This window comes from Hetaerina americana, unplaced genomic scaffold, assembly GCF_022747635.1.
Source record: "Hetaerina americana unplaced genomic scaffold, ioHetAmer1.1.p SCAF_21, whole genome shotgun sequence".
NCBI classification, from domain to species: Eukaryota; Metazoa; Arthropoda; class Insecta; order Odonata; family Calopterygidae; genus Hetaerina; species Hetaerina americana.
In genome coordinates this window covers 2,868,490-2,892,721 of record NW_027286775.1, presented here as the reverse complement: position 1 = coordinate 2,892,721, position 24,232 = coordinate 2,868,490, and the positions used below count along the sequence as shown (strand labels likewise).

The 24,232-nt window shown below is 42.2% G+C and overlaps 1 protein-coding gene across 2 annotated transcripts in view; it reads right to left on the bottom strand.

The window, feature by feature from the left end:
- The window catches only part of LOC139688627 (glutamate [NMDA] receptor subunit 1-like), a 59,418-nt gene extending 35,523 nt beyond the window's left edge, over positions 1-23,895 (bottom strand). For both annotated transcript variants that reach the window (XM_071586182.1, XM_071586183.1), the window contains exons 1-7: positions 23,813-23,895; positions 12,408-12,591; positions 10,038-10,160; positions 9,174-9,302; positions 5,028-5,339; positions 3,589-3,689; positions 1,711-1,884 (exon numbers count right to left, since the gene is read on the bottom strand). In XM_071586182.1, coding sequence (XP_071442283.1) covers positions 1,711-1,884; positions 3,589-3,689; positions 5,028-5,339; positions 9,174-9,302; positions 10,038-10,160; positions 12,408-12,584 — 1,016 coding nt within the window. In that variant the 5' untranslated portion in view covers positions 12,585-12,591; positions 23,813-23,895. The remainder of the gene's footprint in view (positions 1-1,710; positions 1,885-3,588; positions 3,690-5,027; positions 5,340-9,173; positions 9,303-10,037; positions 10,161-12,407; positions 12,592-23,812) is intronic.
- Positions 23,896-24,232: the final 337 nt, after the last annotated feature.

Genomic DNA, 24,232 nt, shown 5'->3' with positions numbered 1-24,232 from the left:
CAAGGGGTTGCCAGCATTATTATTATCATTTATTCTCAGCAGGCAATCAGGATAAAATATGACAAGAGGTAAATTACACATGACATAAGGCATGCCAATATACCATAAATCACAATTTATATAGAAATATGTGAAAAAATAAACTTCACAACAATAAGTCAACGTTACATCATATTACACAAAAGCAAGCAACAATTAACAAAAAGGTGATACTATTGAGTATTTAAGTATTATTTCCCTGAATAGAACATCTCCTTTTGCAGGTACTCCATAAGCTTCACTTTAAAACTACCAATGCTTTCGATGATTGAGGTGCACTGTGAAATAATTTTATGCCTATTTCCATATTTTAAAGCTTTAGTTCTTACATAATTGTAATGTGTACATCATTATTTAACACCTCTTATTTTATGACCATGAACATCACTGTTTAGCATGAAGCAATTCATATTTTTTTTAACATTGGAACACTGAAGGGACTTTTCATTCTACAAGTAATTTTTTTGAGATTATTTCATTCTCATGTATTTTTTGTGCCATCATTAGGCTGTGACTTGTTACTGTTTCATATTATTCATAGTAAGGATTCTCTGAAATTTATTTATTTTTGAGCTTCAATGTTTGCATTTAACTTCAATCTTAAAATCTTGTGGTGACATATTAAAACTTTAAAATGACGGACAGCATCATTAAAACTTTTCAAAGGAATTCAGGTGACACTGAGTGTGAAGGGAAGTGGTTATTGGGGTGAACTCTGGAAAATGAAAGGGATGTAGTTCAACCCCTGTACAAGTGAGATTTAATTCATTGTAAATCTTCCCAGGGCATTTTATTTTTTAAATCATCTAATTCCATGTTATTACAGTTTACCTATACAATAGGTGCACTGTAAGTGACTACAGTAAGGTTTGCGGAAGTGGTGATTCCATAGAACGCTTGCATTAAACAATTGCACATAGCTGTATGATTTGCAAGGAAAAATATATCCAATCAAAAAGTTGAAATAACATAGGGTCATATTCAGTTTTATATGTAACCCAAGCATTGAAGGAATAATTAGAACTAATAGAAAGAGAGCTGCCTTTCCTTCAAGGCAAACCATTAGGCTAAAAGGTATGATTTGTACACAAATAGCTGCAAATTAGAACATCCGATCTAATTAAATATTCAGTAATGACTGCTGTTTTAAAACATATTTTTGAAGGCTATAGAAAGGGGTTGAGTCTCAAGTTTATACGATATGTGTAGGTTATATTTTCATTTTTGGTCTGCATCTGCAGCTGCACAATATGCCACAAGCTGCTGCAAGGATGTCTGGTGGAGGGAGTTGGCACTTCAGCCTTTCATACATATATATTTGCATGAATAATAATATATATTTTGAATGCATATCGGAGGGTAATTTGCAATTTAAATTCTCAAACTTCATTTAAGCAACCCAGATATTATTTTGTTTAAGACGAATTCTCTTTGCTTCAGGAGGTCTAATTTTGATAAAAGCTTGTAAAAATCCCAATTACAAACAGAATATTTTATGTAAATCCCAAAAAAAGTGTGTAGCAACAATGCTATCTAACCTCATTGTTGCATTCCCCCTCTAACTCCTGCACACTGAACCCAACATTGGGTTCAGTGCACAGGAGTGCCCTGTCCATCCGTTCAGTCCCCCAAGAGAGGAGTGGTCAAGTCCTGCTGTGAACATGCACTCACATGCTGTCCTGGACATGAGCCCGCTCCTTGGTGGCATTGACCAACCGGAGGCCGAGGGCACCCACAGGGACATTTTCTGCATCCAAGGCCTGCTCCGTGACTAGCCACACATAGCCGGCCTCTGTCATGTTCAGGAGTGCCGCATCCCGAAAGATCACCTCGGCATCTGTGCGGCTGGGGAGATAGGCCAGGGGTCTTGTGTCAATGCTAGGCATTGGTAAATTACATAGTAACACTTGGAATCAAATTTTTCACTGATGCGAACATAGATGGCAGCTCCATCATTAATAAATGGAAATATTGGGGCATGGGAGCCATTTAAAACTTCAAAATTTGTTTATACTTAGCTAACAGCATCACCATTTTCTGGAGTTCGCATGGTAACATTTCAAATTACAAAGAGAAATATATTTCATTTTATTCTAAGCGTAAATATTATGAAGAACTTATTATTTGAGGCTGATATTCATATAAGTTCTAACTTATTGTGAAATTAGAATTCATATTAGTTTTATAAATTTTAGTTATGAAAGGTAATTAATATGCTGCAGTGTTCATTGTATGCTACATATTTAGTAGAACCTTGCAAAATAAACATTATTCCTTCCAGAATCTTTTTCAGTTCAAACAATTTTTCTCACTTTTATTAATGTAAAACATGATAATGTCTTCGATGCTGAAAAAAATAAATTATGTTCCAGGTTTATTCAAAGAAAATTATATATACATTTATAAGGATCGTGAATAATCATCTTTACTTCTATCATGGAATGAACCAACCTGGAATGCAAATTTGGTTTGTAGAATATCAATATCGCAATAATTAGTTTGTTATAAATGATATATTCCTAATTCTTTTTTACTTGAAAAGCTGTCTAGAGACATTTGTTTTGGTTGACACTTCAATGTTTTGTGAAAATATGACACATCATTATGATTAAATGAGTGCTTGCATAACTGCTGTTATTAGGGTGATGCTTCTCAATAGATGATGCAACAGTTTCCCAAGCTTCCCCATGACCCCCACATCACCTTTAGCCTGCTATTCTGGTCCTGAGGCTTGTGATTTTTCCGAATGACAATTGAGCAGTAGTTTAGTTTTGAAATCACCGCTGGTAACAGCACAAAATAACAGAATGAGACAGCCTTCAATTGGCTTCTGGCTGGGCAATATATTCTCCTCTGTTGTTATATAGATTCATTTCAGCATCTTTTTCCAGAAGAGGCCAGCCTCACCACGATTGAAAACATGTTGTGGCAGGTAACCCTCAAAATACATGAGTTTCTTGAAGTCACTGATGAAGTTCTTTGCCCCCTTTGACTCGGATATTGCTGCTTCACCATGCCTCACAATGCCTTGGGTGATGGTTGTTCTCTTAACCTTCCACACTATGGAATCAGATGCCTGAGTAACTGCCTCAATGAGGAGAGGCATTGTATGAACTACCTTTCATTCCTCGTATCCTTCAATGCCTGTCACCTGGTAGGTTCACTTATGTGTGACCCTACTAGGAGCAAATATCCTTGGTTGCTCTGACACAGCCATTGGGTTCATCAGAACATACAAGCTCTTCCATCACAACAACGTTTTATCTCATTAATGGTGCTTATTATTTAAATGATATCCATGCCAGGGAACAGCAGTGTAAATGTTAAATTATTATAGATATAGTCCTCTTTTGTTGTAAAATAAAGTTGGAACATTCTTTGAATTAAGGAGGGCTAATATATTAGATATTTTATCATTGTGTACATTTGACTCAAATGAAGCACACCTAAAGAAATTTGTGTCAAATAATGCTCAATTGATCATTCACCACACTTCTGGGCAGAATTCCATGATTATAGAAATAAAGTATAGCATACAATGCAACTCACCTAGCATACAATAGGTACACCCTAGCCTGAGCGGTTTTCATTTCAGTCAGCTGTTCCGTAAAACTTTCTAGTCCAGGCTCGAATTCTATCACTGCCTCCACCTAGAAATTTTTAAATCATTGTACACCATTTTCTAATGAAGGAAATATACGAATTAGTGCCAGATACACACTATAATAAAAGACAGCATTCATTAGCATTAAACAAATGAGGGTACAAAATAAACAGTGCTTACTCTGACAAAATTACAACTTTAACGATAAAGGCAAATTTGACTTAAATTTTATAGAATGTTTCATTATTTTTGCACGTGCCCTTTAACAATTCCAATAACATTTATGAAGATGGTGTTTGTCCTATCTTGTCAATGAGAGAATCAATATGGAAAAGAAAAAGTGTTCCCTAATAATTCACCTCATTTTCAGCAAATGTAAACCTTAAAATCTCACAATGAGTTGTGTGGAAGGAGTCAAACAAAATTTGATACGCTCACTTTCACCATACAAGAAAATGTTAGGATTAACATAAGTGATAGTAAATATTCAACCAACTATGACATTCAAAACACATAATCACAAATAGCTACCATAGAATTTACAGCAATAATAAGTATGAGAAAACTTCATCTTTGCATTGCTATGCATCTCATAATAGAGGAAGCCAGGGCATGGAATGGCAGGCATGTTCTGTGGTCATCCTTCCTGCTTACATCCTTACTGGAGGCTGGTTTTGCCAGTGACCGTTAAATAATTTCAACAAGTAATCCTGTTTAGAAACATTTTATTCTACCATAAAGAATAAATGCACCCCCGATTGAATATAAAATGAAATATGAAACCATAAAGTGATCACTGTGAAGCTATTAACATTGATCATTTTGAGGCCCTTATCCCTGCTGTCACTATAGCAATTCAATCATCAATGATGTATTTTACACCCACGCATATACATACTATATAAACATGCGAGGGCTATCTTACCTGACACCATGAAAATGGCATCCAGTATCAAAACCCATGGTTGATTAAATACAGAAAGTGCAGAAGTGTACCAAGTGATATTATTTCATCAAAATGAATACTAATGCCGGGGAACTAGTTTAGTTTTTCATTTTCTTGTTCAATAGTGGAGAGGTATTTTCATAAAAATAATTGTTAAAATTTCAAAACTACAGCAATAACAACTAATTTTTTTAAATTCAATGTTTTTTTTAAATTCAATGTGCCAAACCGTATGAAAATAAAACAACAAGAAAATGAAAGTTCCCTTTGGTGTTATATTTTTCATGCTTATGACATGTGAAGCAGAGCTATAAGGGAAGTGTTATCGAGCAATGAAGAACACAAACATACGGAATAGAATTTATGATACACACTCACACACACACACACAATACAGAATGACGCGAAAGGAGATAAAAAGGGGTATGGAGTACGGGCCTGCACTTTGGCGTCGAGGTCGTCCATGGAGGAGGCGGAGGACTCGCTGGGGCCGGAGGCGGCGGCGGCGGGTCCCCCCTTGGCGCCGATGATGGTGATGCCGGCGGGGGGTCCGAGGTGCCCGGGAAGCGTGACGCCCGGCGGTAGCTGGGACGACGCCGTCTGGAATCGGCCGAGCAGGGCGCGCCCGTCCGTGTCGGACCCGTGGACGAATAACACCCGGGTGTAGCCCAGGTGCCGCAGCAGCTGCACCCACACGTCCGCCTGGTGCGAATACGGCGGCACCGTCCGCAGGAACGACACGTGTATGTTCTGTAACGAGCGCGAGGGTGAACGTTGCGTTGCCGTCAGCATTCGCTCAAGTGCCATGGTCCACGCGCACAAGATGGCTTATTCTCAGGGCACTTGTCTGCAACTACAAAAAGACCCATCGAAAAACGAAAGCGAAACACTTAATGGTAGCAACGAGGGTACATTTCTGACATTAAGATCTCGGTAAAAGTACCGATTCTTTTAAATAATGGTGTAACTCGGGCAATCACAGATTACACCCTTTAGTCAAGTCCTCGACCATCGGACTCGAAACTCTTCTCAATACCGCCCACGCAGCAAGCCTCTCCGTCTTGAGCCCAAAGTTATCTTCACACAGGCGAAGGAAACGGCTTCAGTGACCTATTTTGTGGTAGCTATCCGCCAAGGAGGAAATGAAGAAACACTCAAATCCTCTTAGCCATTATTATTAATATGCCATAGGTTTTGAAGTTTTACTTTCAGTGCCCAATGCTGACAGTGTCGATACCTCCGTTTTAATAATAAAAATCACAAAGTAGATTTGGCGAAGTTGTTTCATTTCCTCCGTCCACAGAAGCAGTTTATTTTGCTTGCACATTAATCTTCTGTGAATAATCCATAGTATCACACTTAATGAATGTAATATTTATTTTATCGCATCACTCTTTGCATTCAACCTTTGCATATATTCTCCTTCAGAAAGGAATAATTATTTTAATAACGAAATGCCCTGCCTCCTCATAAATCGTCCATCAAATTTCCATTGTTAGTGTCCCCCATCCGGGCGTTCATCTCCATGCTATTCATTAGACAGAAAACACGTGATTACCGGTCATCTGTCATAGGATCGACATTCCTGATTTTCAAATTGGATTCGGGCAGTTTAAACAGCGAATACTCATATTGATATTTCTGGTTATAAATGGATTATTATTATTTATTATTTGGTAATCTACCAGTTAAGATAGGTTTTTGGATGGACGCAGCTACTAAATAAATATTTTATAACTCTGAACAAAACACAGAATCCATCATCCTACTCTACATCAGGTCCCTCTTCATCCCTGAGTACTTACTTCCTCCCTTCATCCTGTCCAACATCCCTATCCTGTTCCTTCCCTTTCCTCGTTTGCCTAATATTCTCCCCTCTATTACAGTCTTCAACATCCCACTGCCGGTCAATACCCCCTTCATCCACTTTTCCTGCCTCCATAGGATTTCGCCCAACAAAACCCTCTCTTCGCCAACCATACCAAGTAGTTCCTCATTTATTTTCCTTTCGGTCCATTTCACCTTCTCCATTCTTCTCCACACCCACATTTTAAAAGCCTCCAATCTTTACGAGTCTTTTCTTAACATCCTTACTCAACGTCCCCGTCATCAACTCCCTCCTCCTTGTGAAAGCCTCTTTGCCTAGCGCAATTCTTCTCCTTACGTCCCTACTACTTTGACCGTGTTGGTCCAAAACACTACCGAGATATGTAAGCTGTTCTACCTGCTCTAGCTAATGACCTCCTATTTTAATGTTAAGCTTAGCCTTTTCCTTTCTAGAAAATCGCATAACCTCTGTTTTATTAATATTGATTCTCATCCGATATCTGTCGCCCTGAATTTCCAATTCACTCAGCAATGCTTGCAGCCCCTTGGCTGCCTGACAAACTAAAGCTTGGTCATCAGCAAACGTAACTGATTTTACGAATACCCCGCCCACTTTCACTCCTACCTCCAGTTCTTCCCATGTATCTTTAATCATTTCCTCTACATACAGGTTGAACAGCACCGGTGGTAATGGGCAACCCTGCCTTACACCTCTTCCTAACACTGCCCAACCGGACACCCCGTTTTTCACTCCCACCTGAGCAGTCTGAGACATGTACAGGTTGCGTATTAGCCTCCTTTCCCTCCAATCTATTCCTATTTTCAGCAATATACTCATTTGTTATACAGTTCTTCTATATACTCCTTCCATCTCTCTTGGATCTTTCCTGTGTCAACTATTACCTTACCCGCCTTATCTCTAACTGTTAGCATAGATCTCCCTTACTTACTTCCCGATAAAAATTTAACTTTGCTTTACAGTGCACCGATTTCTCCCTTCCTCTGCAGACTTTCCATATCCTCGCACTGCGTCTTCCACCATGCTTTTTTGCTATATTTGTTGCCCGCCTGAATTTATTGTTTAACTCTTTGTACTTCATTTTGCCTAACTCTGTATTTATAATCTTCCATTTTCTCCGCTCATCCATCTTCGTAATCATCTCATCCGTGATCCATGGTTTCCTAGTCCTTTTCGCGTTAACGTTTCCAATAGTGCCTTTGGCGGCTTTAGACAACCCTTCCTTTATACTTTCCCATTTTTCTTCGATAGTACTTAGCTCTTTACCATCCTCCATGATTTCCTCTACCGCCTGTTTGTATTCCTTCCTTTTCAAACCATTTAATGCTTCTAGATTCCATTTTCTAACTCGCCGCCCCTGCCTTATCTTTTTGAAACGGACGCTACATTTCATAACAGCTAAATTGTGGTCAGAGTCCACATCCGCTCCCGGGAAACTGTGCGATTTATCACACTGTTCCTTAACCTGTGTCTCACTAGGATATAATCTAGTTGATACATTTCTGAGTCACCTGGCATCTTTTATGTACATATACCTGCGTCTTTTGTGGTGTCTAAACAAGGTGTTGGTGATGACTAACCCCTGTCTCCTGCAGAACTCAACTGCTTTCTCCCCGCGGTCATTCCTCGTGCCTACACCGTATTCCCCGACCTCATCACCATCTCTTCCTACGCCTACCGTCGTATTCCAATCCCCCATCACTATCAAATGTTTCCCTGCGGGAACACACGCGATCATGTCCTCTAACTGATCGTATATCCTATCGACCTCTTCTTCCTTATGGTTGCTCGGTGGCATGTATACCTGAATAATAACTAAGTTCGTCGGTTCTGCTTTTATCTCTACTAGTAGTATTCTATCCGTTACCTGCTCTATGTTGACTACGCTTCTTCCTACCTCTTCATTTAATACTATGGCAACCCCTCGTTGGCTCTCGTCCCCACCGCTGTATATTATTCTATACTTATCACTCCAGTAATCCCCACTATCTTTCCATCTCACCTCGCATAGACCTAAAGTATCTATATTTCCCCTTTCCATCTCTCGCTTAACATTCTCCAATTTCCCTGTCCTCATCATTGTCCTAACATTCCATGTTCCTATTCTAACTAATTTGGTCTTCTTCTCCTGCGTCTTCTGTCCTGCTGCTGCTGGTTTTCCCTTGCAAGGGTTTCGTGGGATGACGACCACGGAAGCTTTGCCTCCCCCGCTGCCGGGCACGACACACGGCCGATTGGGCCGAGCCCCGTAGTTGCCAGGACTCAAAAAATCTTTACTGACTTTCATATTTATTTTGGGAATGATAATTGAGGTGGTTTCCCATTGCCTTCCTCTATAGTGTATTTAACGTGACACCATCACTTACTGGCCGCCCCACTGGGGTCAGACGCTGCATGGACTACCTTTTGTCTGGCTCCTAACCTTCGACCTATCTGGCATGGGTGATCCTAATAGGAGCAATTATTATTACTCCCGCTAGCACAGCTCTAGGGGTCATCGGAACGCACAAGCTCCTCCACCACGTCAAAGATGTAGTCCGGGGAGGGTATAAATGGATATTATTATTATTTAACTAGGCCATTTCGCGAATGCTCTGTTGTTAACAGAGCCAGTGGTTCTAAAGCAAACTAACCCATTGTCCAAAAATGCACCTGTATATCATTGGCAGGTGAGTTTATAGAGGCGCTGACAATCGTGAGGGAACCACAAGGCCGTTGCAGTTGGGAAGGGCACTCACCTTGTCGGAGAAGGCCGAGTCCCTCGAGGAGATGCCGATGACGGGGATGTGGTAGAAGCCGCTCGTGTAGGAGACGGCCGCGGGCGACAGATCGCCCGTCTGAGGGTGGGACACCACTACCGCGTACACCTGAAAACCAAGAATTTTGGAGTTGCTACTTGACACCCAATCAATGGCTGGCTCAACAGATTTTGCCGCTTCCTGCGACGCGTATTTCTCTTAAAATTTCATCGCCTTAAAGACCGACCGCCTCAGATCTAGAGCTTGAAGCTACACTCCAACAAAGCACGTGAGTACGTTTCTCCCACGGCGTAACGTCTGCAATGTAGACGCATTACACGCTTCAAAAATTCATAATTCCCTGTGACCCAAACGAGCGCACTGGATCCCGCTAGGAGAAAACGGAAATGCTAAATGCACAGCGCTCATGTTTCCAGCTGTGATAAAAGTAATTGAAATGTTTCGGAAGTGGTGGAAAACCTGGTGGAAATTCCAAATAAATTCATAAGGAACCTGATGGCCAATTGATAGTGAGAAATAAATTGCCAAATCGCATCATGAACGCAATAACAGATTATCAGTAATTAATGAGAAGGCGATTCTGTATGAGGCATCCAAGGAGGAATCTGTGATCTATATTTTTGTCCCGGCACCGGCTCTAATCGTTTAAATTTTTAACTTTCTGATTTTCAGTTTCTCCATCAAAATTTTTTGGTTTTTGAAAATCAAAAAATCAGGTTCCTTGGGAGGTTATCCAAAGCCGTCGTTGACACTTATACACTTTTTCTTTTACATTGATATGTGTTACACGTTCTCAGCAAACAAATGCGCTCTAATTTTTCGTTTTCCGGAAAATGCACTCACCCTTTGCGCTATGAGGTACTTGCACACGTTCAGGGCCGTCCGGATGGGATTCTGGTCCATCCTGATGGCGCGGGCGTAGTAGGTCACACCGCGAGGAACATACTGGCTCTCGAAGTTCAAGTGCTGCGGACGATAAGGAGACAATGCTCTGAATGCTCGAAAATGGAGGGAGGAGCTGGTGATGGCACACTTTGTTTAGCATTAATTTGTATTTGTTTCTATATTCTTTTCAGCAGGGACGGATGCACAAAAACTCGGGAAACTCTAAACACCAAAAAGCACAGTGGAAAATATTGAAGGTGATGTCGTGGGAACCAAGCATCCATTACGGAAAAAACTTCAAATTCTGACAGAAAACGGATTCCAAACGAGAACACATAAGAAAATAGTTACGACATTTCGTACTTAAGATTTCCAGCGACTGCCAATTTCGGAAAAGCAACGCTCGTTGTTGTTCGAAGAAAGCTTCGGTGATACGCATGCCACCTTGGATGCCCACTCCCCCTTTTGCCAAAAATTAGAACGATCCACCGTGTCCTCTAGGTTACTCACGCCAATTACGGCGTCATTCGAGGCAATAGCATTAACCGCTATACATTTATATGATTCAACCACAGCTATATTGCAACATCGGCTAAAGTCTTTGAATTCCAGAATGCCTTTTCCGACACCCCAGCGAGTACTGATGGTACTGCTCATTGGCGGAAAGTCACCGGGCAGTAAATATAGCGGGGTTCAAAAGAGAGTCCTGCTTATAAAGTTAGTTATTAACATGAAATCCAACGCAGAGAGCTTTGTGAACCAACAGTATTGTGGCAAAAGCGCGCAGGATGAGCCACGGGGACCGGGTCCCCCCTGGCGGAGCATGCGGAAAACTTTCCCATGAAACACACACGTGGGCGAGAAATGGAGGGCGACGACTGTAATTAGCTGCGTCCGAACTGGTCCAATCTAAGCCGCATTAATAAGATGAATAGTGACCTTTTCATAACATGAAACCCAACCCTGTCAGAAACATGTCGGAGATGACCAAATGGTCAGGTACGATACACCACCGTGATTAAATGGCGTGGCTTGGCCTAACTGGTTAGGCACCAGGGGGTGCATGCTTTGAGGTGGGTGGCTGAATGTAAGGCGCATAATGGAAAAACAGCTTGCTTTTGGACACCCTACGCAGCAATACTGCCATCTATGTATGTAGCCAAAAATGAGGAGTTAACAGATGATGTCCGAATGTAAATGGGGATCAGATTGGAGTGGTGGCTAAAGTACTGGCTTCCCACCCAGAAGGCCCTGGTTCGAGTACTGGAGACGGCATTCAGTGGTATCCGGATCCCCACTTGAGGTACTTTGTGGAGAGAACTTGAAGTGTCCTCGCCGTCCGTCGGATGGGACGTTAAGCTGCGGACCCCTTGGTGCCTTTCGTAAAGAGTAGGCTAATGCCGACGCCAGGTTTCTCTCCACCCTTCATCCTTTCCCATCCACCGCTAATGGCGCAAATGATAATAGTCGTCGATCGACTCCCCTAAAACTAATACTACTACGCATGTAAATATTTCGACATTTGAGATGGACTGTGCAAAAATTGTGTGATTGCAAAAACCACGACATTGTTTTTGTGAAATTCTGAGCTCACTTGACAATTATTCCGGTAGTTTTTTATTGAAATTCTCCATTTCTTTCTCTTAATGTAATAACTTTGGCAATTTTTGGGGCTTGTTTGGTATTTATTTTTTTATCGCTATGTTTACTCTTTAAAGATTATAATTTTTTTAAATTTGAAATTCATTTATTAGTTCGGATAGTATTCATATGCCTGAGCAATAATAAGTGAACTGTTAAAAAAAACAATGTTATTGTAACCTCCATGTGTAATACATACCCACCATGGCGATTTTTATTCCGCTGATTGCCACGCTTCATGCGCTTGGAATTATGGGGTCCCAATATGGCGTATTAAGGATGCATTTTTTGTATCCTAAATCCGGGGGCCGAAAATAGGTGACTAAATATGCGCCCTCTTGCTGCCTAACCAGTTTGGATACCCTTTAATATGGTGTCCTCCATAAAAATGAGAGGGATTAAGTATAGAACAGATAGATTTGTGATGTCATTTTTCCCACGAACGAATAAGGAATCAGAATAACATTGTTAGACTGCAGTAGGGTCATATTCGGGTCAAAATTAGTCTGGTGTGTATTCACTACTGCCACACACCCTAGCGGTGGCTTGCAGGATACTAAAATAAAAAATAAATAAATCTGAGCGATTCAAGCGCATACCTCCACACACATACGCAGCTACGTTAACTTGTATGCAGTGGCTCGGCCACAAGTAAGCAGCAGGGTGTCCCTCGCCCGTCCAACTCACCGCGATGATCTCCTGGAAGTGGAACTCGGAGTCGTTGTTGCTGAGGACGCCTCCGATGTTGTAGTAGGTGGGGTTCCGCGACTCGGCCATCATGGGCGAGCGTATGCCGGAGGCGACGAAGAGCGCCACCGCGAAGCAGAGACGCCGCGCCGACGCCGCTCCGACGCCGCTGGCCATCGCCTTTCTGCGGCCGCGTCGTTGAAACGAGGGAGGAAGTGGAATGAACGGCACGATCCGGATACCAATTAAACCATACTGGAAGCTGGTGAGAGGTTTTGAGGCACATTTTGCCTCGACAAACAAAAAGAAGGAGAATATAATCGAATCTGAAACATGCACGTCGCTAATAGTATCACGACTTCCGTTTAATAAATTGGTCATTGCATTTTAGTTCAGAAGTTTTTGAAAAAATATTTCCTTTTATCTTTAAAATTTCGCTCAAAATCTCCAAACGTACGAGAACAATGGATGTCCCTTTGATCTTGATTTTTTGATATGACGATAAAATAAATACGGGTAAATAAACCATGAACGCGGTAATCAACCCGAAGGTCATTAGGATAGGTGGTGATGGTAGAGTTCTCCCAGTACTAAGCCCTATACTGCGTGTGAAATTCACAAATTAGAAGGGTAATAAGGGGGGCCAGTTACTTTCCCTGTGCCGATTATGGTTTCACATAATGCTATTGTTGCCGAAACATCACACAGCTTGGGTGGAGCTGAGGGTGCCTAGAGGAGTGTGCCCTGGAATCGAAGCCAGGCCTTCCGGTCAGTAGTCCAACGCCTTACCCCTGGACTACCGCTTATGAAATAATACGATACTGAACAAGATCCTCCAATGGAAAATATGTTTTCGATATTTCTTTGGGTTCCCGCTCTAAAGAAGACGGAGAAATGATTACTGTTACAGTGTTGATTTATCATTTGTTTCACCATTCAAAATAAAAAGCACACCCAAAATTCCACAAGTAGTGTCAACGCACAGAGGAAGACTATTGCTGCGTATGTTTAATGCGTTAAGCACAACACCCATGCTCGAAGATGGACTGAAAACCTTGGCATTTTGGTCAGAAGGTGGATGAATCTCCCACATGACTAAGGCCGTTACATATTTCAGCTGTTACAGGTTCGCATATCTCTCGCCGAGGCGACAAATCGATACGAAATGTCTACTGCATCGGGAACACCGTAATGGTATGTATAGACTCGATTAAATACTTGGGCGTTACCCTCACTCACGACCTCTCCTGGGTGAAATACATACGTGGACAACATAACAAAAAAAATAGGATTTATTAGAAGAGTACCGGGTAAATATGGTGAAAAGGTGAAAGAGAAATGTTAACTTTCGCTGGTTGGGCCTCATTTAGAATATTCTGCAACTATATGGAATCCTCAAGAAGTTGGATTAATTGCCGAAGGGGATCGCGTTCAGCGTAGAGAGCGGAGCTAGATTTGCAAAACATTGCAATGATAAACTTGGTTCATAAATTACGTACAAACATAATGAATGAAGAAATATAAAGAACGAAGTTAAATGTAAGATCCTGAAAAAGACAGGCGAATGCCCGATTCTGATGAAAATTTTGAAGATTTGCAAGACCAGTGGCACATGAAATAATAATAAGTAATTAGTGCATTCGTTGGTTGGAGACTACTTTGTGAAAATTAATTATCACTGAATACATAAACTTAGTATTTTTTCACCCAAAGACTATATTTTACTAGTATTGGTTTCGACACATAGGCGTCATCCTCAGGTACTTTAAACAGGTGAATTAAACTGGTAGTCGAATAATTAAGTTTCCAGTGTGAAAAAATACTAATTTTATATATTCAGTAATGTATTAATAGTGTCTAATGGCCGTATTATATCTATTCTTAAAAACATTAAAACTTAAGGGAAAGGTCTCAAATCCAAGGAACTCGTTTCACTCCACAATGGATCTGTTTAGAAATGAGAATCATATTAAAATGTTTTTTTTGCATTTTTGTTCTTAAAGTTTCGTCATTTTTTTCCTTTGGCTGTGGTTTATTCACTCATTTCACTTCAAGCACTTCCTTCCTTTATTATTGTGTGAATTCTAGTCGTAATCATCTTATTTTCCTCTCCGCTGCCCAAGCTCTTAGATACGAAAACTCTCCGTCACATGTTCATTACGCATCTCGCCTCCTTTCTCCGTATTTTTTTTCCAAATTTTCACTGTGACCATTGTCCTCATATGAATCCTATGTTATGACTGCGTAGTCAAATATTAGACGTGCTTCGGACGCTTTCTTCTTCGTGGATGCGCTGCCTCCTTTCAAAGTTCACATCACCCAGAGAAACAGCACTTTAAAAGCCTTCCTAGTCACTGGTGCCTCTTTAAGTCTTGCCAATCCCCATCCACCCTTGGTCAAGTAGACCCCTAGATATTTACAATTATTAGTAAATCTATTTTCCCCGTTGTACCATCTATGTATGTTCCTTACTGTTGTTTTTAAGTTTGAACGGAATGAACTTCTTCATTCCTTCGCGTATTTATTTAAGAAATATTTCCAAGTGTACTCTATATCGGTTGTCAAGGCTTTTGTCTTGATTTCTGGTAATTTTTTTCAAATATTCTCGAAGTCCGCAAATATTTGCCTTGTTGAATTAGTATATTTGATCTTTTCTTTGTTTAATTTCACGAATTTAGGTTTTGTTTCTACAAAAATAGCTTTAAGGTCGCTGATGCCGTCCATTATTTCAATGTTTATAATGATTTCGGGCGTAGAAGTCTCGAAGATATCAAGTATGCTGTGGCCCCGTGTTGGTGATTTAAGAAATTCTTTTAAGGAGTGTTTAGCGAATATATGGCGGAGTTCTTGGCATGAATATCTGTGTTTAGAAGCTTTTTCCACGCAGTACGAGCCTCAATCAATTGACGGTAGAGTAATATCACCAGCGATTATATAAATGTACTGTTGCTACGTTTGTACGTAGATATTTGGTCGTCGAGATTATGTAGAACAACTGGATTGGAATCTGGGGGTCTGTCAAATTAGAACGCGAAAACTTCTGTTGTTGTAGCCCTTGATGTTTCACCAAGCGCGCCACATGTCATTGTCGTCGCATTCATAACGTGGGCTCCTGAATTGTGAATTTACAGCAATGAATAATCCCCCCTCCAATCTGTTAGGCCAGTCCTTCCGTAAATCGTGAAACCGTATTCAAAAAACCTCACTGTTGGCTATATCTTCCTTGAGCCAACTCTCCGTTTCAACTACTATATCCGCAATTGTTCCCGGCTCAACTTTGAGGAAATTCATTTTAATTAAATTAAGAATACATTGTATCTTTCCACTGTCCTTTATTCACGTACAACTAGTTTCAACGCTCAAGCGCCATCATCAGGTACCACAGTATCTCAAGCGCCATCATCAGGTACCACAGTATCTCAAGCGTCATCATCAGGTACCACAGTATCTCAAGCGTCATCATCAGGTACCTGATGATGACGCTTGAGCGTTGAAACTAGTCGTACGTGAATAAAGGACAGTGGAAATATACATTGTATTCTTCATTTAATTACTATATCCGCCTTTGTACTAACAAGGATATGTTCAATATCCGATCTTTTGTTCCTAATGCTACAGCAAATCAATGTTATAGTTTTAATTTGGTCTATCACCTTTTGTTTGAGGGTTTTTTGGATGCTCACAAAACTGTTTCGCGGAGATTCATTGTTGACAGTGGCACTCGTAGTTTTAGATTCACTCACGTGAGTATATTTACTGTTTTTCGAGACACAAATTTCATTGACTTTAATTTCACGTGAATTATCAGTATTTTTAACTCAAGTGATTATTTATTTTATTATCTTGGAAATGTGAGAGTCAAAGACTGATCTAAAGTGACAAAAACCGTCGGATATTATTTATTCTCCCGAATTTATGACCAGCGCTCTTTCTTGCTGCCAACTATGCTAAAACCCTCGGAACGTGTTCGTGTAACCTACGCGCTACCAACTGCGATGCCTCGGCAGTATAATGGACCCCGGAGCGATTAAGGGGTATGTAGATTAACTATCAGATGCACGCACTTCCTTGAAGGTCATGTGAAGGCGCTAGCTAGGTGGTGAAGAGGCTGATGATGAGTTAGTTCATCTCAAGAGGCAAAGCGAAGGCCTTTTGGGCTCACTTAAACGTAAGCGAGGTCGAAGAAAAATCCCCTTGAGAGAAGACGGTTTCAAAATCTGCGCCGAAAACATTTGTTGCGCCGATTCCGCGGGAATGTCCAAGTTGCCGGGGGTATATGCGTAAATTTGCATAGCTATTTCACAAATTGCAGGAGATGACTAAAATGTGCAGGCTTTCAAAAAACAATGTTTCCCGCGCCCCGAAAGTGTCACGATGATGAAAATTGGTTCCATCCCATCGAGTTGTTCGCTCCTGGCAGTATTCTGATCAGATCTTAACGCTTAATCTGAGAAACATGTAATCAATTGAAGAAAATACCATTTAGAATGTCACGGAATTCACATCCGCTTGAAATGCGGCTTTCTAATAAACAATCGAGGAAATTAGAGAATTGTGAATCTATTATCATTCTGTCCCTTGGCGGTTGAAGTACATCTTGGCACTTTGCCCTTCATCCGCCCTCTGTGCAGAATTCGTTCGTTTTGAGCTTTCTTGGAACCACACTGGGCACGTTTGAGCACGTTTCCTCCTTCGCTCCGTGATTCAGCTGCATTTTGAAGCAAACGGCACGGGGGGCGAACTTCCCATTCGCAATACTCATCCCGCGCGTAAGATGATACAGAACATACCTGTACAATGTTCATGTGAATGTTAATAATGTATATGAAGGTAGCACTAGCGAATGAAGACAAAAACACACAAACACACAAAAAAGAAAAGAAATTCACACGTATTTGATTTTTTGGTGGTACAAGCCATCTTTCTCAAGAAAGGAAGGAAGAAACTCGGTGGCTTATACAAACGAAAATTCGAATACGCGTGAGTTTCTTTTCTATTTGTGTGTGTCTCTGTTTTTGGTTTGAGGACATAATCCCGTGTGTTCCAACAGTCAAACAGTTGATAGTGATGGGGGACTGGAATGCGACATAAGTCGAAGGAAGAGATGGTGATGAGGTGGGGGACTACAGTTTAGGTACAAAGAATGACCGCGGGGAGAAAGCAATTGAGTTCTGTTGAAGACAGGGGTTAATGATCACCAACACTTGGTTTATGCGCCACAAAAGGTGTAGGTATACATGGCAAACGCCAGGTGACCTAGAAAGGTCTCAGATTATATTCTAATTAGGCACAGATTCAGAAAGAGTGTGATCAATGCGCAAAGCTTCCCGGGAGCAGATGCGGACTCTGACCACAATTTAGTTGTTATGAAATGTAGAGTCCGTTTCAAAAAGATAGGACAGGGGCGGCGGGTTAGAAAATGGAACGTAGAAGCATTAAATAGATTAAAAAGGAAGAAGTATATCAGCAGGCTGTAGAGGAAATCATGGATGACGGTAAAAAGCTGAGTACTATCGAAGAAAAATGGGAATGTATCAAGAAAGGAACATCGAAAGCCGCAAAAGAAACTATTAGAACTGTTAGTGGGAAAAGGACAAGGAAACCGTGTATCACGGAGGAGATGAATGGAAGGATGGATGAGAGAAGAAAATGGAACGAATGGAAGAATGTAAACACAGAGTTAGGCAAAATGAAGTACAAAGAGTTAAACAATAAATTGAGGCGGGCAACAAATAGGGCAAGGGAAGCATGGTGGAAGATGCAGTGCGAGGATATGGAAAGTTTGGAGAGGAAGGGTGAAATTGGTGCGCTATACAGCAAAGTTAAATCTTTCTCGGGAAGTAAGAAGGGAAGATCTGTGATAACAGTAAGAGATAAGTCGGGAAGATAATAGTTGACATAGAAAAGATCCAAGAGAGATAGAAGGAATACTATGTCTGTTCAAAAAGTATCGGGAATTTTGAATTTTCGTAGGTTACGTATATTTGATTTTCGACTTTTTGGGGCGTTATGTTGGTACATCTGTCTCTTACTTATACCGAAAAGTTCGGCTATTTTGAATGGTCAGTTAATTGTTGATATCTGTTTTGCTGGGACATGTTTTGGCTTGTCTTCGATTTTTGCCTGTTCCAAAAAATGGACCAAAGAATCTGTATCAAATTTTGTGTGGAAAACGAAATTAAGTGCGCGAACGCATTCTAAATATTGACTATGGCATATGGAGAAGCTACCTTGGCCCGAGGCAACGTTTATCGGAGGTAAAAATATTGTCAGAGGGCCGAGAGGATGTGAACGATGAAGAGCGTGCCGGACGCCCGAGCACGTCAACAACAAACGAAATATTGATGAAGTGAAGAAAATAGGATTGGCCAATCGTCGAATCACCGTTAGAGACGTTGCTGAGGACCTAAACATATCGATTGGCACGTGCCATTCGATGTTTACCAATGTTTTGGGTATGACACGGGTCGCCGCGAAATTCGTACCAAAATTGCTCAATTTCGACCAAAAACAGCAACGCTATGAAAATATTGCTAATGAGGTGTTGGCCTCTGTCCGCGACGACCCAAATTTGCTGCAAAGGGTCATAACTGGTGACGTATCATAGATTTATGGTTATGACGTCGAAACTAAAGCTCAATCGTACTAATGGAAGCTGCAGCCCGAGCCAACACCGAAAAAAGCGCACCAAGTTCGGTCAAATGTGAAAGTTCCGCTTACAGTTCGCTTCAATTGCAGGGTCGTGGTGCATAATTAGTTCTTGACGCAGGGTAGAACGGTAAATAAGGAATACTTCCTGCAAGTTATGCCCAATTTGCGCGAAGCAATCCGCAACAAACGCCCGGATTTGTGGAAGAAAAACATTTGGCTTTAGCACCATGACAACACCCCTGCTCACACATCGTTGCTTGTGCGCGAATTTTCGGCCAAAAAACATACCAATGATGCCGCAGCCAATGTATTCCCAAGATCTGGTCCCCAGTGACTTTTTCTTGTTCCCGAAGCTGAAGAGGCCCATGATATGACGACGCTAAGCTACGATTGACGAGATGAAGACTGCATCGAAGGAGGAGCCGAACAAGATCAGAAAAAAGATTTTTTGAAGTGCCTCATGGATTGGGAAAAACGTTGGCACAGGTGTATAATATCTAAAGGGGACTACTGGGGGATTACTTTGAAGGGGACAAAATATAAAAGAACTGTATGGCAAAGAACATAGGCCAATAAGTTTAGACTAAAAAAAGGAACATGACGTATATGAAAATAGCTTAGGTGCAGGAATACTCGACGATGAGAGAGAAAAGGCTCTGAGGGAGATGAAATTAAATAAGGCCGTTGGTGTATACAACATGCCTGCAGAACTTCTGAAATGTTTAGGAATATGTGGGAGGAAGACTCTATATGGACTGATTCGTAGTATCTATGCGGGAGGAACCTTTTGTAAATGAGAAGGGAACTTAATGTAATTAAAACGTTAGCAGTAAGCAATGGTTATTCGGAAGATCTAATAAATAAACTTACAAAAATAGCCTTAAGCCACATTTACAACCCCGAACATTTAAAAGACCCCACTGCCAAATGGAATACTCTATCTGGGGATTATTTTTCAATAAGTAATTAAAAATTTACCTGAAGAAAAAATGAAATGCGACTTTTACAGTGGTTCATGCCTTAAGAACCTGATCTCTCACACTAAAGACAAAGTCCCCAAAAACGAGAGAGTGGAGTGTATGAGATAAAGTGCTCAGAATGTAACACGAAGTATATTGGGCGAACAGGACGGAAATTTAAAGAAAGAATTAAAGAACACCAAACATGTGTTAAAAATAAGAACATAACATCCCCCTTTCCAAAGCACCCCATCGAAAGTGACCGCAAAAGTGACTTTGTGACAAAAATTATTCATTTTGAAAATAAAAGTCAAAGACTCGATGCTTTGGAGCAGTTAGAAATTTTGAAATGTGTCCGTTGGAAAAATGATCTTGCCAACGAAATTTTGTATCCCTCCCACTCCCCACTCCTAGACCTACCACTCTTCTAAGTCAAAGATGTAATTCTCTTTTCTTCCCAGCTACATTGTAACCTTTTTACCCCTCCAACCTGCCTCTCTGACCAACCCCCCCTCCCTTGATCAGAAGGTATATATAGCCAGCGTGCTTCCACATACTGAGACACAGAGCATAAGCCCAACTAGGCGACCTCTGATAAACAAAGCCGCCTATAAACGGCAGGGCAAGTCGTCGTCGTTAAAGAGGTAGTCACATAGGGGCGAGGTTATGAGGACCACCTGATGATGACGTTCAACGTCGAAACCTGGGTCGTGTTTTTAAAATAAAGTGTGTGGAAATACAAAGTCAATTATTTCATTTAATTTCAATAGGAGGCAACCTGGCCGGAGGACTTTGTGAGATCAATTTTTAGTTCCTATTCCGAAAAAGGTAAAGGCTACATTATGTGAGGACTACTGGACAATAAATTTGATTTCCCACGCAGCTAATGTTGTTCTCAGGATCATAAACAAAAGGATAGAGAGTAGGGCGAATGATTACTTATGGGATGATCAGTTTGGGTTTAGGAAGGGGAGAGGTACGCGTGATGCCATTGCAGTAATGAGGTTATTAATCGAGAGGAATATAGAATGCAACCCGGAGGTAATTGCCTGTTTCGTAGATTTCGAAAAAGCGTCAGATAGAGTGAATTGGGAAAAAGTAATGAGTATGAATGGGGTGAAAGGAGGCTAATCCGCAACCTGTACATGTCTCAGACTGCTCAGGTGCGAGTGGGGAACGGGTTGTCCGGATGGGGAGTATTAGGAAGAGGTGTAAGGCAGGGTTGCCCATTACCACCGGTGCTTTTCAACCTGTACGTAGAGGAAATGATTAAAGATTCATGGGAAGAACTCGAGGTAGGAATGAAAGTGGGCGGGGAATTCGTAAAATCAGTTAGGTTTGCTGATGCCCAAGCTTTAGTTTGTCAGTCAGCCAAGGGGCTGCAAGCATTGCTGAGTGGATCGGAAATCCAGGGCGACAGGTATCGGATGAGAATCAATATTAATAAAACAAAGGTTATGCGATTTTTTAGAAAGAAAAAGGCTAAGCTAAACATTAAAATAGGAGGGCAAAAACTAGAGCAGGTAGAACAGTTTATGTATCTCGGTAGTGTTTTGGACCAACACGGTCAAAGTAGTAGGGACGTAAGGAGAAGAATTGCTCTAGGCAAAGAGGCTTTCACAAGGAGGAGGGAGTTGATGACAGGGACATTGACTAACGATATTAAGAAAAGACTCGTAAAAACTTTTATATGGAGCGTAGCCATGTACGGCGCGGAAGCGTGGTCACTGAAGCAGGAGGATAGACGTAGACTGTAGACTTTTGAAATGTGGGTGTGGAGAAGAATGGAGAAGGTGAAATTGACCGAAAAGAAAACAAATGAGGAACTACAGGTACTTGGTATGTTGGGCGAAGAGAAGGGTTTGTTGGGCGAAATCTTATGGAGGCAGGAAAAGTGGATGAAGGGGGAAAAAAGTATTGACCGGCAGTGGGATGTTGAAGACTGTAATAGAGGGGAGAATATTAGGCAAACGAGGAAAGGGAAGGAACAGGATAGGGATGTTGGACGGGATGAAGGGAGGAAGAAAGTACTCAGAGATGAGGAGGGACCTGATATAGAGTAGGATGCTGGATTTTGTGTTTTGTTAGGAGTCACAAATAGTTATTTGGTAGTTGTGTCCATCCAAAAACCTACCTTAACCATTAGCTAACCTAATAATAATAATATATATACACACACAGCACGCACGACACATACCCGCCGTGGATTTCAGTGGTGATTAAGTTTCCTCAATAGCTTAATTGGTAGATCATCGGCTAAGCAAACCTAAGAACCCGTTGTTCAAGTGCCGGTGATTGAGATTTTTTTACTGCTTTGAATCCGGCATACTTCCATCTTCCCCACTAAACCCTGTGTTTTTTTCCTTATGTATAGTATATCCTTCGAAAGCGAAGGGAAGCATTTTCCCGAGTGACGTCTTGTGCCCTGCCGCTGCTCCCCCCGCCGCTTCTCATCCCCGTATTGATCCGAGGCGCCAGTCCCAGCATCCCGGTGCAGCGGTCGCCGACACGCCCACCCCTCCCCCTCCCTCTGGAGTAGAGCACCCTCACCCCCCGCATCGCCTCTCTTCGCCCTCGCTACCCATCACTTTTGTTTCAGCGCGACGGCCCAAGTGATTCATTGCGATATAGTATCAAAGAAGTCAAGGGCGGAAGAACGTCAAAAGCGTCGATGGTTAAGGCTTTCGCGCGTTCCTCCGCGTCATGGTGGCGACAACAGGTTCTCCAGCCATGTTGCTGACGTCTTCAGGTCACAAGCAAATAACCACAGCAGCGATCACGATCCATGTTAATCCGAAAGTCACCCATTTTTTCGATTCGTATGCTTTACGACGGCGTGTTTGACAACCCAAAAATTGCCTCAGCACCATAGAGAAAGCGCGTATTTGCACATTCACGGATGCGTACGGAAGAGATCGTCAGAGTGATGTGAAATGTGACTCTTTTTCACTAACAGAAGCAGCGCAAGCACGATGCACAGGTATATTGCGTCCCCAGAGCACAGTCGGCCAAGAGAAAGGACACATCGAGGAAATTAGATCCTCTGGGAGATCTTCGTCGGAGCTGGAATGTGCATATGTTCATCCTTTTCGGCTGAGTTACTGACTGGATAAAAACTCGATATCCCGGTCAAAGAAGGAAACAAATCAAGATATCAATCTTCCCTATTGAAAATGTTTATTTCAATTACTAAGCGGGATAAAAATATTTAAATGGGTCAATGAAAATTCAACAATATAACGGAACAAAAAGTTGCTTTGAAAAGCGGGGATTGTTTGAACATGGGTGCTGCCAATGCGATACTATGCTTTAAAGTGGTAATTACGCATAAGTTATTAGACCTTAATGACCATATTAGGCAAGCATCATTACCTTAAGGAAAGCAAGGGATACACGCCATCGGTGGCTTTGAAAACATGACTAAGGAGACCCCGAAGAGGCAACCTCAGGACTCCCGAGCGCCGCGAGGAATGGGCCCTCGTCCACGGAAGGCCCACCCCTCGTCGTCGCGTCACTCACCCGAGGGGCACTTCGTTCCCACCCGGGGGTCTTCGGCCGAAGGCCACTCGTCCGACGCCAATGGCGAGGAGAGGGAGGGATGAAACTAGTGCTTGCGATCGGCGAACCCTGAAAACGGCGGTGGGTGAAAACTGCTTTTAATTCACCTTAACCTTCCCCCGCGCCCCCGGTGGCGCCCGTCCAGCCGAGGGGTCACGGCCTGAATGGGAGAACTCGATGGGGCACCGGGGACGGCGACGACTATATTGAGGGGGGAGGGTCGGTCGCCGTGCTCACCTGGCTGAGGGCTGCGAGTCCCGTCCGGAGTTCGCTGGCCCCTGGCAGGGGCGGCGTGCGTGGTGCTTGGTGCGACCGGAGTGCGAGGCGGAGTGCGAGACGATACTCGCTCGAGAGTGGTCCCGACGCCGGCCGCCGCGAGGCGTGCGCGTCGCGGGAGGTGGAATCGTGGCTCACTAGAGGTCACGGGGGGCGCCGGAGGACGTTGGGGGTGACACCGAGCTCAACCCCCCTCCCTACATCCGGAATCGACTTCGACAACGAAGGCGGGTCTAGGCCGCTTGCCTATGGTGCGCAGTTGTCGGTAATTTCTTTTAAAGTATCGTGGGCCGGATTAGTACTGTGGACTGATGTTACGAAAATGCATCTTAGAGCGATGGTCCTGGTATCGCACGCTTAAGGAATATTTCGCGGTGAACC